This window comes from Mustelus asterias, chromosome 22, assembly GCF_964213995.1.
Source record: "Mustelus asterias chromosome 22, sMusAst1.hap1.1, whole genome shotgun sequence".
NCBI lineage: Eukaryota > Metazoa > Chordata > Chondrichthyes > Carcharhiniformes > Triakidae > Mustelus > Mustelus asterias.
The window spans coordinates 70,137,683-70,151,438 of NC_135822.1; the positions used below are offsets into that span (position 1 = coordinate 70,137,683).

The window sequence follows — 13,756 nt, forward strand, 5'->3', positions numbered from 1 at the left end:
GGTAAGAGTAGGTGCAGACCGGATGGGCTGAATGGTCTCCTTCTGCACCATAGTGGTCCTCTGATTCTAATACAACAATAATAGCTAGACCGCATGTTCTCATGATGTTGGTTGAGGGATAATAATTGGGAAAGGAACTGATTCCCATCAAAGAAGAGCAAGGCACTGGAGTTGGGCTTGAACCCACAAACCTATTTGGCAAACCGAATAGACTGAGGGACAAAGTGAAAGGGACGGCCCCTTAAAAAGAGGGAGAACCGCCCAGAGCAAAATAAACCCAGGTGTAAAGGAAAGTTAAAATATCAAACGGGGTCTTCGTTTAGTGTCTAACCTGAAAGAGGGCACTTGAGAGAGTGCAGCACTCCCTCAGCACGGCACTGGAGTTGGGCTTGAACCCACAAATCTGAGGCCAAGGTGCTTGTGTACTTGTCATGCCTGACAATTGGCAGATGTCCTGGCACAATGTCAGGTGGCGTGAGTGCGGGTTGCTGAGGAGAGGAAGCTGGTGATGTGTGTGAACTGGGCGTGTGAGCATTTGCTGCTGGCACTAAGTGGCTGAAATGAGATACCTTTCATTCCTACGCGCTGACTCTCCCAAACATTGTTATTATTGTTGTATTGGAATCATAGAACCATTCGGCCCATCAGTCTGCACCTACTGAAACCCCATAACCCCATGTATCCTGTTATAAAAAAGCCTTGTGTTTTTTTAGTAAAATACATAGCCAGATATTCCATCATCTCCATCAGCCATTTGATCACTATTCTCAGTGAGCTGGACAGATCTTGGTCACTTCCAGAGTGGTGAAGGACCCGTCCATTGGAGTTCCTTGTCTTGATTCCCAACACTTGGCTGATGTTCCCTGGGTCCAATAGACTTAGTCCACGCAGGTCATATCAACTAGTGTCTGGAAACCAGACTCACCGTGCCAACAACATTGGACAGGAAAGTGTCCAAAGGAAGAGCTCACATTAGCAGCAGTGCCGGCCATGGTGATGTAGCGTTGAAAAGCAGCTGAACAAGTACTCAGTGTGGCAAGTTCCGACCCTTCAGGTGAGAGGTTCAGCTTTAGAAGTCATCTGTGACTCTGGGCAGGGAACTTGTGCGTGTTAAAGATATTCTCACCAAATAAAGTGCGCACTTGCACAGTCCAGATTGGAAATGGATGCTTAGAAAGGAAGAACTTCAATGGGACCAAGGCACTTTCAATTCCCTCCATCAGATTTCAGTGGGAGACCCTGCTACCTATTATTTCCTCTGTTAACTATTCACCTTCTCTGTACACATCGCAGCCTAACAGATGGAGAAATGTTCCCTCAACTTGTTGAGCCATCCTCTGGCCAAACCTGATTGTAACCTCAGTTTGATGTTTGAGTCAAGAGGTGAGCTTTCCACCCCATACCTGTGCTATTGCACAGTGTTTATTCCCAGCTCTGTGGAACCCGGCTTCACTCCTGATTCAGCTCATCTCCTGTCGCTGAAACCCTCGTCCATTCCTTTCTTGCCCTCCACATCCGACTATTCCACTGTATGATAACTCCAGCGGTAAAGGAACGGTGCTTTATTGTAATAACATAAAACCAAACCACAAGCTTAAGCTGAACGCAAACAAGTCCCATCCTGGACAATGCAACAACGGACTTGCTCAGGGGCCTGCTTTATACAGAGCTCAGTACACAAGCTGCATACCAACCCCAGGGAACTTGGATTGTATGAGTCCTATAGAGAGGTCAATCCGTGATTTCCCCATGCAAGTCCTGGGGATTTTCCCACACTGCAATCCTGCCCGCTCTCCAGATCCTACCCTGCAGAACATTGAGGTCATGTAAAACTCTGCTGCCTCCATTCCTGTTGGTGTCATGTCTTTATCATTCAGCACCCTTGTACTGGCTTACGTACATTGTAAAGCATTGCCCTGGTCTTCAAACCTTTCCATGGCCTAGCCCCTCTCTAAGTAAAGTCTGAAATTCCCTTTCTAAACCCTCTTCCAAATCTCCTTTCTCGGAGAAAGATTTGAAGCGTCGCCCTTCTGTGACCTCATGTTACATTTTGAGTTTTCTCCTACTCCTGTGAAATGTCTTGGGATTTTTGTGATGTGAAAGGTGCCATGGATATCCAAGCTAATATTGTTCACACGCAAGCGTTGCCCAGACTTTGATGTTGGGTTTGATGATGGAAAGGAACGCGTACCATGTTCTGGAACCAGCTGGAGAGCAAGTTATGTTAATTAAAGGATTAATTGATGATCTCAGAACAAAGGTAACCTGAGGTAGCAGGGACAACAATATCATTGAATTTTATATCCAGTTTGAAAGGGAAAAGAGTGGGTCTAAGACTAATATTAGTGTTCAATTCTAGTCGCCACACTACCAGGAAGACGTGGAGGGAGTACAGAAAATATTTAACAGGATGTTGCCTGGCATGGAAGGCATTAGCTATGGGGGGAGGTTGGATAAACTTGGTTAGTTCTCACTGGAACGATAGAGTTTGAGGGGTGACCTGATAGAAGTCTACAAGATTATGAAGGGCATGGACAGAGTGGATAGTCCGAAGCATATTCCTAGGGTGGAAGAGTCAATTACGAGGGGGCACAGGTTTACGGTGCGAGGGGCAAGGTTTACAGGAGACGTATGAGGCAAGTTTTTCGCACAAAGGGTGGTGGGTGCCTGGAACTCGCTGCTGGGGCAGGTAGTGGAAGCGGAGTTTTAAGGGGTGTCATGACAAATACATGAATAGGATGGGAATAAAGGGATACAGTCCCCGGAAGGGTAGGGGTTTTAGTTCAGTCGGGCAGCATGGTCGGTGCAGGCTTGGAGGGCCGAAGGGCCTTTTCCTGTGCTGCAATTTTCTTTGTTCTTTGTTCTATTTTAAACTTAACTAAGGGCAAGTACCTGGACATGAAAGCTGAGCTAGCTGAAGTGAACTGGACTGGGGGATAGATCAGCGGCAGACATTTCAGAATAATTATATTCCTGCTGTTTCACAAAAGGTTCCAAAGGGAGGAGCCACCATCCATGGGGAAACTAAAAGAGTAAAAGAAAGCTATTAAACTTATAACTGCGCAAAGATGAGTGGCAGGTCAGCTGATTGGTTAGAATATATAGAATGGCAGAGAATGACTAAAAGCTTAATCAGGACAAAGAAATTAGAGTGCGAGAGGAAGATAGCTGGATGTGGAAAAATGGATAGTAAGAGTTTCCACAGAAACAGGAAAACAGTAAGTAAAGTGAGTGTTGATGTTTCAGAGAATGGGGTGTCTCTCGGAGATAATAATGAAATGGCAGATGAAATGAACAAATACTTTGCTTCTGTCCTCACTTTCAAAGATACAAAAAATATTCCAGTAAATGCTGGAAATCAGGAGGTGGAAGGAAGAGAGGAACTTGGTGAATTGCAATCACTAGGGAAGGGGGGGGGCTGCGTGTAAGCTGACAAGTCCCCAGGTCCTGATGGACTTCATCTGAGGGTCTTAAAAGCGGTGGCTAATGAGACTGTAGACATGTTGGTGGTAATTGCCCAAACTTCAATAGATTCCGGAAAGGTTCCATCAGACTGGGAAGTAACAAATGTGACCCTTCTGTTCAAGGAGGGAGGGAGGCAGGCAGGAAGGGTACTATCGGCCAGTTAGTTTGTTTTCTGTAACGGGGAAGGAACTGGATTCAATCATTGGCAGCTGAGGGCTAAGACGAGCTCAAGCTAATCGGGACGAGTCAACGTGGTTTTATGCAAGGGAGATCAGCTTTAACCAATTTATTGGAGCCCTTGGAAGGAGCATGCACGTGCTGTGGATAGAGGGGAACCTGTAGACATACTGTACTTGGATTTCCAGAAACCATTCGATAAGGTGCAACATCAGAAGGTTATCGTGGAAGATTAAAGCTCGTGGTGTAGGGGGTAATGTAATAGCCTGGATAGAAGGTTGGCTAGCGAGAAACAGAATATGCTAAAATGAGTCTTTGTCTTCTTGGCAGGATGTGACAAGTGAAGCCCCATAGGGGTCTGTGCTGGGGCCTCAACATTTTACAATTTACATCAATGGCTGCGATAAGGCACAGTAAGAAGTCTCACAACACTCGGTTAAAGTCTAACAGGTTTATTTGGTATCACGAGCTTTCGGAGCGCTGCTCCTTCATCAGCTGAGACTTGCCTGATAAAGGAGCAGCGCTCCAAAAGCTCGCGATACCAAATAAACCTGTTGGACTTTAACCTGGTGTTGTGAGACTTCTTACTGTGCCTACCTCAGTCCAACGCTGAGATAAGGCATGGTAGCTAAACTTGTAGATGATGCAAAGACAGATGGGAAAGTATGTTGTGAAGAAGACTTAAGGAGGTTGCAGGAGGTCGGCAATGGCCTAGTGGTATTAGCACTAGACTATTAATATGGAAATTCAGTTACTGTTCTGGGGACCCAGTTTCGAACCTAACACGGCAGCTGGTGGAATTTGAATTCAATTTTTAAAAAAAATCTGGAACTAAGAATCTACTGATACCTTGAAGCCATTGTCGGAAAAACCCATCTGGTTCACTAATGTCCTTTTAGGGAAGGAAGTCTGCCGTCCTTACCTGGTCTGGCCTCCATGTGACTCCAGAGCCACAGCAATGTGGTTGACTCTCAACTGTCCTCAGACAACTAGGGATGGGCAATAAATGCTGGCCCAGCCAGCGACGCCCATGTCCCACGAATGAATAAAAAAACAATGGATACAGATAGGTTGAGTGAGTGTGCATAAATCTGGCAGATGGAATGTAATGGAGGAAGATATGAAGTGGTGTAATTTGGCAGGGAGAGTTTTTAAAAAAAAAATAGGGCATTACCTAATTAGAAAACAGCGGCAGTGGAATTTAGGTGTGACAGTGCATTAGTCACAAAAGTTTGGCATTTGGGTACGGCTGATAATTAAGATGGTTAATGCAAAGCCACCCTTTAATGTGAGGGCAATTGAACAAAGAATGCTATGTTTCAGTTTGACAGGGCATTGCTGAGTGCACATCCTGAGTACTGTGTGCAGTCTTGGTCTCCTTATTTAAGGCAAGATGTCAATGCTTTGGAGATGGTACAGAGGAGGTTTACTGGATTGATACCTGGTATGAGGAATGCGGGAACAGCACGTTGGCCCGGTGGTTAGCACTGCTGCCTCACAGCGCCAGGGGACCCGGGTTCGATTCCCAGCTTGGGTCACTGTCTGTGCAGAGTCTGCACGTTCTCCCCGTGTCTGCGTGGGTTTCCTCCCACAGTCTGAAAGACGTGCTGGTTAGGGTGCATTGGCCGTGCTAAATTCTCCCTCAGTGTACCCGAACAGGCGTCGGAGTGTGGCGACTAGGGGATTTTCACAATAACTTCATTGCAGTGTCAATGTAAACCTACTTGTGACACTAATAAAAAAGACAGACTGGGATTCTTTTCACGGCAAAGGAGTGAGGGGTGACTTGATTGAAGTATATAAGATGCTGAATGACCTTGAGAAGGTGGACATGGGAAGGATGTTTCCTCTTGTGAGTGAGTCCAGAACGTTTTTGGTTGGGGGGGGGGGAGAATCTATGTTGAAAATAGGAGCCGTCCTTTTTGCACAGAGAGGGGGAGAAATTCCTTCTCCGAGGGTTGTGGGACTTTTGGAACTCTCTGCCTCAGATGGTGTTGGAGGTGGGGCAGGCCAGGGTGGATAGATTCTTGTTGGACAAGGGAATCAAAGTTCTTGGGGGAGTAGATGTGGAATTGAAAAGGCCAAAGAGCTCAGCCCTGATCATCATCGTCATTCTTCTGAAGGGACTTGGATAATGTGATGTGTCGTGTGTAGATTGCGTGTTCTATTCTCCGCTCCATTGTTGTAGAATGGAATTGGGTCAGAGAGGGGTCATTGTGACACAGCCATATACAGGGTTATCTTTGGCACTGCTCTGGGGTGGTCATTGGACTGTTTGCCAGGAAAGAGACTTGGTCGTCCAGATGGGGCTGTATGGACAAGTGTTGACAGGGTTAATGTTTGACCTTCAAGGAGGAAGTTGGAATAAAGGCGTGAGGCTATGTATTTTTGATTGCATGCATAAGCACATGGTGCAGGGTATGTATGGAGATGTGTTCTGAAATTACATAAGGGAATAATAACTGCTGCAGCATTCTCACTCCTGACACTTCCTGGTTACTATTCATTGCCTCTTGTGGAAGGACAGAGCCTCTCCAGAGTTCACCCTGTTCCTCTCTCTCGCTCACTGCCCATGAAAGATATGAGGAAGATGCGCTTCTCTCTGACATGGCCTTCATTTGACACAATGCTGTCATGTAGCAAGGCCAAACTGAGAGACTGCTGGGGGGAGCACACAACAGCCCAAACTCCAGACAAGTTTAATCTTGTATGAGTCAAACAAAAACCTCATCACTGCCACTTGCTCAATCATAGAATCCCCTACAGTGCAGAAGGAGACCATTCGGCCCATCCAGCCTGCTCCGACCACAATCCCACCCAGGTCCTATCCCCGTAACCCCATGTATTTACCCTGCTAGTCCCCCTGACACCAAGGCGACAATTTAGCATGGCCAATCCACCTAACCCACACACCTTTGTAGCGTGAGAGGAAACCAGAGCACCCGGAGGAAACCCACACAGATACGGGAGAATATGCAAACTCCACGCAGACTGTCACCCAAGGCCGGAGTTGGACCCAGGTCCCTGGAGCTGTGAGGCAGCAGTGCTAACCATTGTACTACCGTACTACCATTGCATGGTTAACTCTTATAAGGTCCCAGCCACACATTGATTAGTTATCCGTCCCTACGATATCAGTCCCAACTCCAGAGCCACAGCAATGTGGTTGACTCTGAACTGCCCTCTGAAATGGCCTATCAAGCCACTCAGTTACATTCAAGAAGGCGCCTCACCATCTCCTTCTCAAAGGCCTTTGGAGATAGGTGATAACTGCCGGCCTTACGCTCACTTCATGCCACAGAACTAGAAAAACAATGAATGTCTCCTATGTACCTGGCTTTGCGAGTTATAGTTCCAGTCTTGTGCAGAGGTCGTTGGTAGATTTTGAGATGTCAATTGGTAGTTCAAATTGCTTCGGAGGAATTTCTACTGCTGAGTGAAGCCAAGAATGTGAACTTTTGTCCTGATGTGACCTCCAGCAGACTGCTGCCTGATATAAGCTGGGCATCGGGAATAGTTGGTCCACACTGTTGAATTGTCTGGGATGAAGGAGCCTTGGGGTAGGGCCCTTGTCCAGGGATCGCGGAGGTGTCCATCCGAGCTTTGTCCCCAGCTCGCTTGTTGGGGATGATGGACCTGTATATGGACTAGTCCCAGCCGAAGCTGTCAGGAGTAGAACTAGTTTCGAAGGTGAGGGGAAGACGCTCCTATTCGGACTACTTTGGGCCGTCTTTGCAAATGTGCAGTCACCTCTGTTTGAAACATTGTTGTGCTTTGTTCATGTGCTATTGGGTCTAGTAAGGCCTGGGTGGCTGAATGGCCTCCTGTAATGATTGTGAATCTGCCACCTTGCTTCCTGGAGTGAGGTTAGATTCTGCCTTTGATATGAGGGTGTAGATTGATGAGATATCACTGTGAAACCAGTGACTCTCTCTAACCATGTATCTCTCTCTCTCTCTGCCCTGTATCACAGGTGGTGATGAATGGAGCTGCTCCAACCAGTGGTGAACAGGACACGGAGATCACAGAGCTGATGGCTGTCTACACCAAGCAGAACAGCGTGGCAGACAAGGTGAGATTGACACTTGTGGCACTGGGATCCACAAGTTTGCATAGGGCAGAGAAACTGGCAACTGTGGAGCGGAGGGATCTGAATTTCAAACAGGAACTAGGATGAAGACTACCTTTATCCTATTGTGAGTGGGAGAGTTGACCGTCACACGATGATGAATCATTGGGTGAACCTGGCAATGTCCCCCTTATTGTGGAAAAGTTCGAGAAGTGAAATGTCGGATGTGGTGTTCGATTCTTGTCTCTTGGCGACGATCTGTTTGCCGAGTGGGACCAAGTACAGCAATTTCTTCTTTAAATGAGAGAGCTGAACTCCTCAACCTTACAGTTAGTTTGGGAATGCAGATGTTGCAGCATTGAAGGAGGGTCATTTGGCCATTTGTGTCTGTGCTAGCTTTCTGTTGCAGCACGTCCAACCCAATCCCATTACCTGTATTGGACAGTGTTGACATTGGGATTCACTTGAAGCTAGCCTTCAGCTTCACTCTTGTGTTCTCCAGTGGCTCCCTCGACTCATTCATCTCACCTTCAGGAGGTTGTTTGTTCTGTTACCTATTCACATCTCAATGTTGATAGAGCAATCCGTTGGAGATTCGAGGCTTCTCTTCCTTTCCTCCTCCTCTTCCATCTTTCCTCCAATCAGTTGCTTTTTGGAATTTTAAAATTATTATTCATTCATGGGACCTGAGTGTCGCTGGCTGGCCAGCATTTATAGCCCATCCCCTAGTTGCCCTTGGAGGGCAGTTGAGAGTCAACCACATTAGAATCATAGAAATAGAAACCCTACAGTGCAGAAGGAGGCCATTCGACCCATCGAGTCTGCACCGACCACAATCCCACCCAGGCCCTACCCCCACATATTTTACCCGCTAATCCCCCTAACCTACGCATCCCAGGACTCTAAGGGGCAATTTTTTTAACCTGGCCAATCAACCTTACCTGCACATCTTTGGACTGTGGGAGGAAACCGGAGCACCCGGAGGAAACCCACGCAGACACGAGGAGAATGTGCAAACTCCACACAGACAGTGACCCGAGCCGGGAATCGAACCCGGGACCCTGGAGCTGTGAAGCAGCAGTGCTAACCACTGTGCTACCGTGCCGCCCCATTGCTGTGGCTCTGGAGTCGCATGTAGGCCTGACCGAGTAAGGATGGCAGATTTCCTTCCCTAAAGTACATTGTTTTTTCGACAATCGACAATGGTTTCATGGTCATCAGTAGATTCATAGATTTTTTTTTATTGAATTCAAGTTCCACATCTGCCTTGGTGGGATTTGAACCCGGATCCCCAGAGCATTACCCTGGGCCTCTGGATTACTAGTCCAGTGACGATACCACTCTGCCACTGTTTCTCAGGGAATGTTGGTGACAGTATTTATCAATAATCTCTAGTGGTTTTGTCACTCACTGACTGGGATACGTAGGTGGAGAGAGCATGCTTTAATACTCCGTTTATAAATTTTAAATGGTGATATTTCAGTATCTGGTGACTCTTGGCAATGCCCACACACGCACACACCATCATACTCTTCCAGTTTGTAACTGCTGATGTCCCATTTCTTAGGCAAATAAAGAGCATTTGAAAATATACCATCACGACCACTGAGTGATGGTCACGATGGTATGTTTAATTTCATTGATCAGAACATTGAATACAGGAGTTGGGGGACCTTGTTGAAGTTGTACGAGAAAAGGCCACACCTGGAATACTGTGTCCAATTCTGGTCACCCTATTATAGAAAGGATATTATTAAACTAGAAAGAAAAGATTTACTAGGATGTTACCGGGACTTGATGGTTTGAGTTATAAGGAGAGGCTGGATGGACTGGGACTTTTTTCCCTGGAGCGTAGGAGGCTTAGGGGTGATCTTATAGAGGTCTATAAAATAATGAGGGGCACAGATCATCGAGATAGTCAATATCTTTTCCCAAAGGTAGGGGAGTCTAAAACTGGAGGGCATAGGTTTAAGGTGAGAGGGGAGAGATACAAAAGGGTCCATAGGGGCAATTTTTTCACACAGACGGTGGTGAGTGTCTGGAACAAGCTGCCAGAGGTAGTAGTAGAGTTGGGTACAATTTTGTCTTTTAAAAAGCATTTAGACATGGGTAAGTTGGGTATAGAGGGACATGGGCCAAATACGGGCAATTGGGTCGAGCTTAGTGATTTAAACAAAAGAGCGGCATGGACAAGTTGGGCCGAAGGGCCTGTTTCCATGCTGTAAACCTCTATGACTATACTCCAGTATTAGGTGACTCTTGGCAATGCCCGCACACACACCACAGCCAAACTCCTCCAGTTTGCATATATTGATGCCCTGTTTCTTGGGCAAATAAAGACTGTTTGGAAATGTGGCTCCACTGCCACTGAGTGACGGTTGTAGCTGGTTCCCTGAGTATGGATAGATAGTTGGTACCTGTCTCCCATGGGCCCAGGTAGGCCTGCCTTCGGTGCGATCCCCATCCCATTGTTTTGGGATTTTTACGCTCAAGTGTTAGCCAGTCGCTGGGTAAGCGTTGTCAGGTCGATGAGCAGAAAGATGAATGATGTTCAGGTCGCAGGTATAGGTTGAGAGGCGGTAGATTTAAAACTGAGATGAGGCGGAACTACGTCTCTCAGAGGGTGGTGAATTTGTGGAACTCGCTGCTCCATAGCGCGGTGGAGTCTGAATCATTAAATGGTTTCAAGAAGCAGATAGATATGTTTCTAATAAAAAAGGGATGAGGGGATATGGGGAGGTGGATTTGAGATCGGGGAGAGATCAGCCTATGATCTAATAGCATGACGGAGCAGGCTCGAAGAGCTGAATTTGCCTATTTCTGCTCCTATTTCCAATGTTCCTACATTCAGGAGGTTGATGCTCTGTCAATGGCTCGGGTGCAGCCCTGAAGCTAATCTCCTGACTCTGTTCCCAGATGAAGCTATGTGAGGACAAATGTTTGGCTGCTTGCCTGGGGCCATGGGTTAGTGAAAGCATTGCCAATACTGTAACCTCAAAGCCTTTGTAGGTGAGAGGCAACAGTCTGTCCAGCTGCCTGCAGCTTCTGCGTTGCCACGGAAATTGGCCAACGCCACCTCTCTCGGTGAACCCTCGGAGGACAAAGTGTGCGTGTTTGTGTCTTCTGAGAAGTGGGCAAGGGGAGAGTTGGGGCTATCTTCCCCCTCTCTTCACACTGTCGGCTGGGATGGCTCTGCACTTGCCTGTGATGTTGTGTTTTGTTTTTGTCCCCCCAGTCCTCTTTGTCTGATGTCTCTGACAGCACTGGGGCCGCTGACCCACATCGAATGGACATGATCTACACCATTGAGGATGTCCCACCCTGGTATCTCTGCATATTTCTGGGCTTGCAGGTTGGTTGAAAAGAAATCCCTCGACAGTTCTGCTGGGAGCTTTGGGTGAGGTCAAACCAGGGGCCGGTTGGTGCTGCCATCGACTTGTGACTTCCGTTGGTTGACCACACTGTAGCTTATAATCACTGTGCGCGTGGAAGGTTCTAGATTCGACCACTGGGGTTTGGTCGCAAAATCTGTGCCTGAGGGGAAATTGATCGAACAATCTGCTGACTTCTCAACATGAATGGGGGGGAATTCCAGTCGAGGGTTAAGATCGGGTCTGTGGAGGTCCAGTGAGGGTAGTATCAAGCTGCGTTGTGACTCCTCTCATAGTCGAATGGCTAGTCAGCAGCAGGAGGAGTTGGTGGGTTGGGTGGCATGGGGGTGACGCTGACTTTGGGAGACTGTAACATGGGCTGTTGATTGGTTCGGGTGCGTTAGGTGCCGAGGTGAGTAGGATTGGGACATTGGCTCAGTCACCAAAGGAGTCACCAAGCCACCTTCAGGAGAGAGGGCAAGGCTCGGGGGTGGGGGAAAGAAAACTGGTTCAATATGTGACCCACCCTGGTGCTGCCAAGAAGGGTCAGGAACCGTGACGGTAAGCAGTTCAGATCGAATCCAGCCACGCTCCTGGTTATTAGTTTAATTTAGTTTATTTATTAGTGTCACAAGTAGACTTACATTAACACTGCAATGAAGTTACTATGAAAACCCCCTAGTCGCCACACTCCTGTTCGGGTACACTGAGGGAGAATTTAGTATGGCCGATGCACCTAACCAACACATCTTTTGGACTGTGGGGGGAAGCTGGAGGAAGCCCACGCAGACACGGGGAGAACGTGCAAACTCCGCACGGACAGTGACCCGAGACCGGAATTGAACCCGGGTCCCTGGCTCAGTGAGGCAGCAGTGCTAACCACTGGCACCGTGCCGCCCTATGAGAGATGGTAACAAGCGATTAAATATTGTTTAAAATCGCAGAGAATTGGTGATTAATCGTTGAAAGTGCGTGCCCCAGCAGTCACTGAAGAATGAGGGTGGAAGCAAGGGTGGGGGGAGCCATCTTTACTGAGTAGAAAGGCACCCCGGCTGAAATGAAGGAGTCAGGCAGGCTACTGGTGAGCGTTCTACTGCTCCTGTTTATCATTAACAAGGTGGCTGTATCAATCTGCTTTAATATGTAACCTCGAAACACTGAATAAGCAATCCATTCCCAGTGGAAATGCTCTCCCTACACAACGACTGCAGAGTACCCGAGATAAGAGGATCATCTTGTGGATCAGCAGGTCTTGCTCAGATCGAAAACCATGTTCCTCGCAATCTCCACAACCTCTTTCTTATTTCACTCTTGGAGCAGTCCACATTCCTGCTCCAGGGCGGCATGGTGGCACAGTGGGTTAGCACTGCTGCCTCACAGCGCCAGGGACCCAGGTTCGATTCCCGGCTCGGGTCACTGTCTGTGTGGCGTTTGCACGTTCTCCCCGTGTCTGCGTGGGTTTCCTCCGGGTGCTCCCGTTTCCTCCCACACTCCAAAGATGTGCGGGTTAGGTTGATTGGCCGTGCTAAGTTAGCCCTAGTGTCAGGGAGTTTAGCAGGGTAAATATGTGGGGCTATGGGGTTAGGGCCTGGCTGGGATTGTAGTCGGTACAAACTCGATGGGCTGATTGGCCTCCTCTGCATTGTAGGGATTCTATGATTTAACTCTGTTTTCCAAGCATTCTCCTTCATTTCCCAAGGCCTTGCGCGGGATTGGGAATGTATTTTCCTCAGCATTCCCCGGGGGCTGAGCCGGGGTTGGGAGTCTTTCCGTTCCCCTGAGGAATGTTCCGTGACGTAGAGTGGGGTTGATGAGTGCTGGAAGTGTCCTCCCACACTGCACAAGCCGGTGATCTTGCTGTGATAAACCAGCCCAGTAATCTGGGTTAATTATAGTGAGCTGTGCACGAATAAGCTCCTGTCACTGTCTGAACCGTATCATTAACAGCGGAGAGTGAGCCCTCTCCTGTTCAATCAAATGCAGTAATAGCTGGGCTGATGTGCCGTGGACAAGCGAAGGAACTCATTCACCTGATCCACTCTCCCGCTCTCCTGCTCAATCTCTTCATTGCTTTGTCTCCTTTCTCCTCCTCACCAATCTGCAGACTGACGCTCAGTTCTGGCAATGAGGTGGCTTCCCATGGTGGCACGGTGAGGCAGTGGGTTAGCACTGGTGCCTCACAGCTCCAGGGACCCAGGTTCAATTCCCGGCCTTGGGTCGCTGTCTGTGTGGAGCCTGCACATTCTCCCCGTGTCTGCGTGGGTTTCCTCCGGATGCTCCGGTTTCCTCCCACAATGCGAAAGACGTGCTGGTTAGGTATGTTGGCCGTGTTAAATTCCCCCTCAGTGTACCTGAACAGGCACCGGAGTGTGGCGACTAGGGGATTTTCATAGTAACTTCATTGCAGTGTTAATGTAAGCCGACTTGTGACACCCATAAATAAACTTAACTTAAACTTTGTTCCTACATTCTGGAGCGGAGAAAAAGAACCCCGTTTAAAACTCCAGGCAGAGCATTGGAAGAGGGATTCTACATCCATCAGTGTTGGACAAGGGCTGGTGTCAGAGGACTGGCGCCCATGGCCGGTTCCGAGGGGGCATCGTCTCAGGATAAAGGGGCCATCACTTGGGTCTGAGATGAAGAGAAATGTCAGAGGGTACTGAATCTTTGGGAG

At 48.0% G+C, this 13,756-nt stretch overlaps 1 protein-coding gene across 2 annotated transcripts in view; it reads left to right on the forward strand.

The window, feature by feature from the left end:
* Window positions 1-13,756, forward strand: part of slc23a2 (solute carrier family 23 member 2) — a 315,342-nt gene that overhangs the window by 21,796 nt on the left and 279,790 nt on the right. For both annotated transcript variants that reach the window (XR_013500581.1, XM_078239601.1), the window contains exons 3-4: window positions 7,616-7,714; window positions 10,947-11,063. Coding sequence is in view for 1 of the 2 variants with exons in the window: in XM_078239601.1 (XP_078095727.1) it covers window positions 7,616-7,714; window positions 10,947-11,063 (216 nt within the window). In the remaining variant the exon portion in view is untranslated. The remainder of the gene's footprint in view (window positions 1-7,615; window positions 7,715-10,946; window positions 11,064-13,756) is intronic.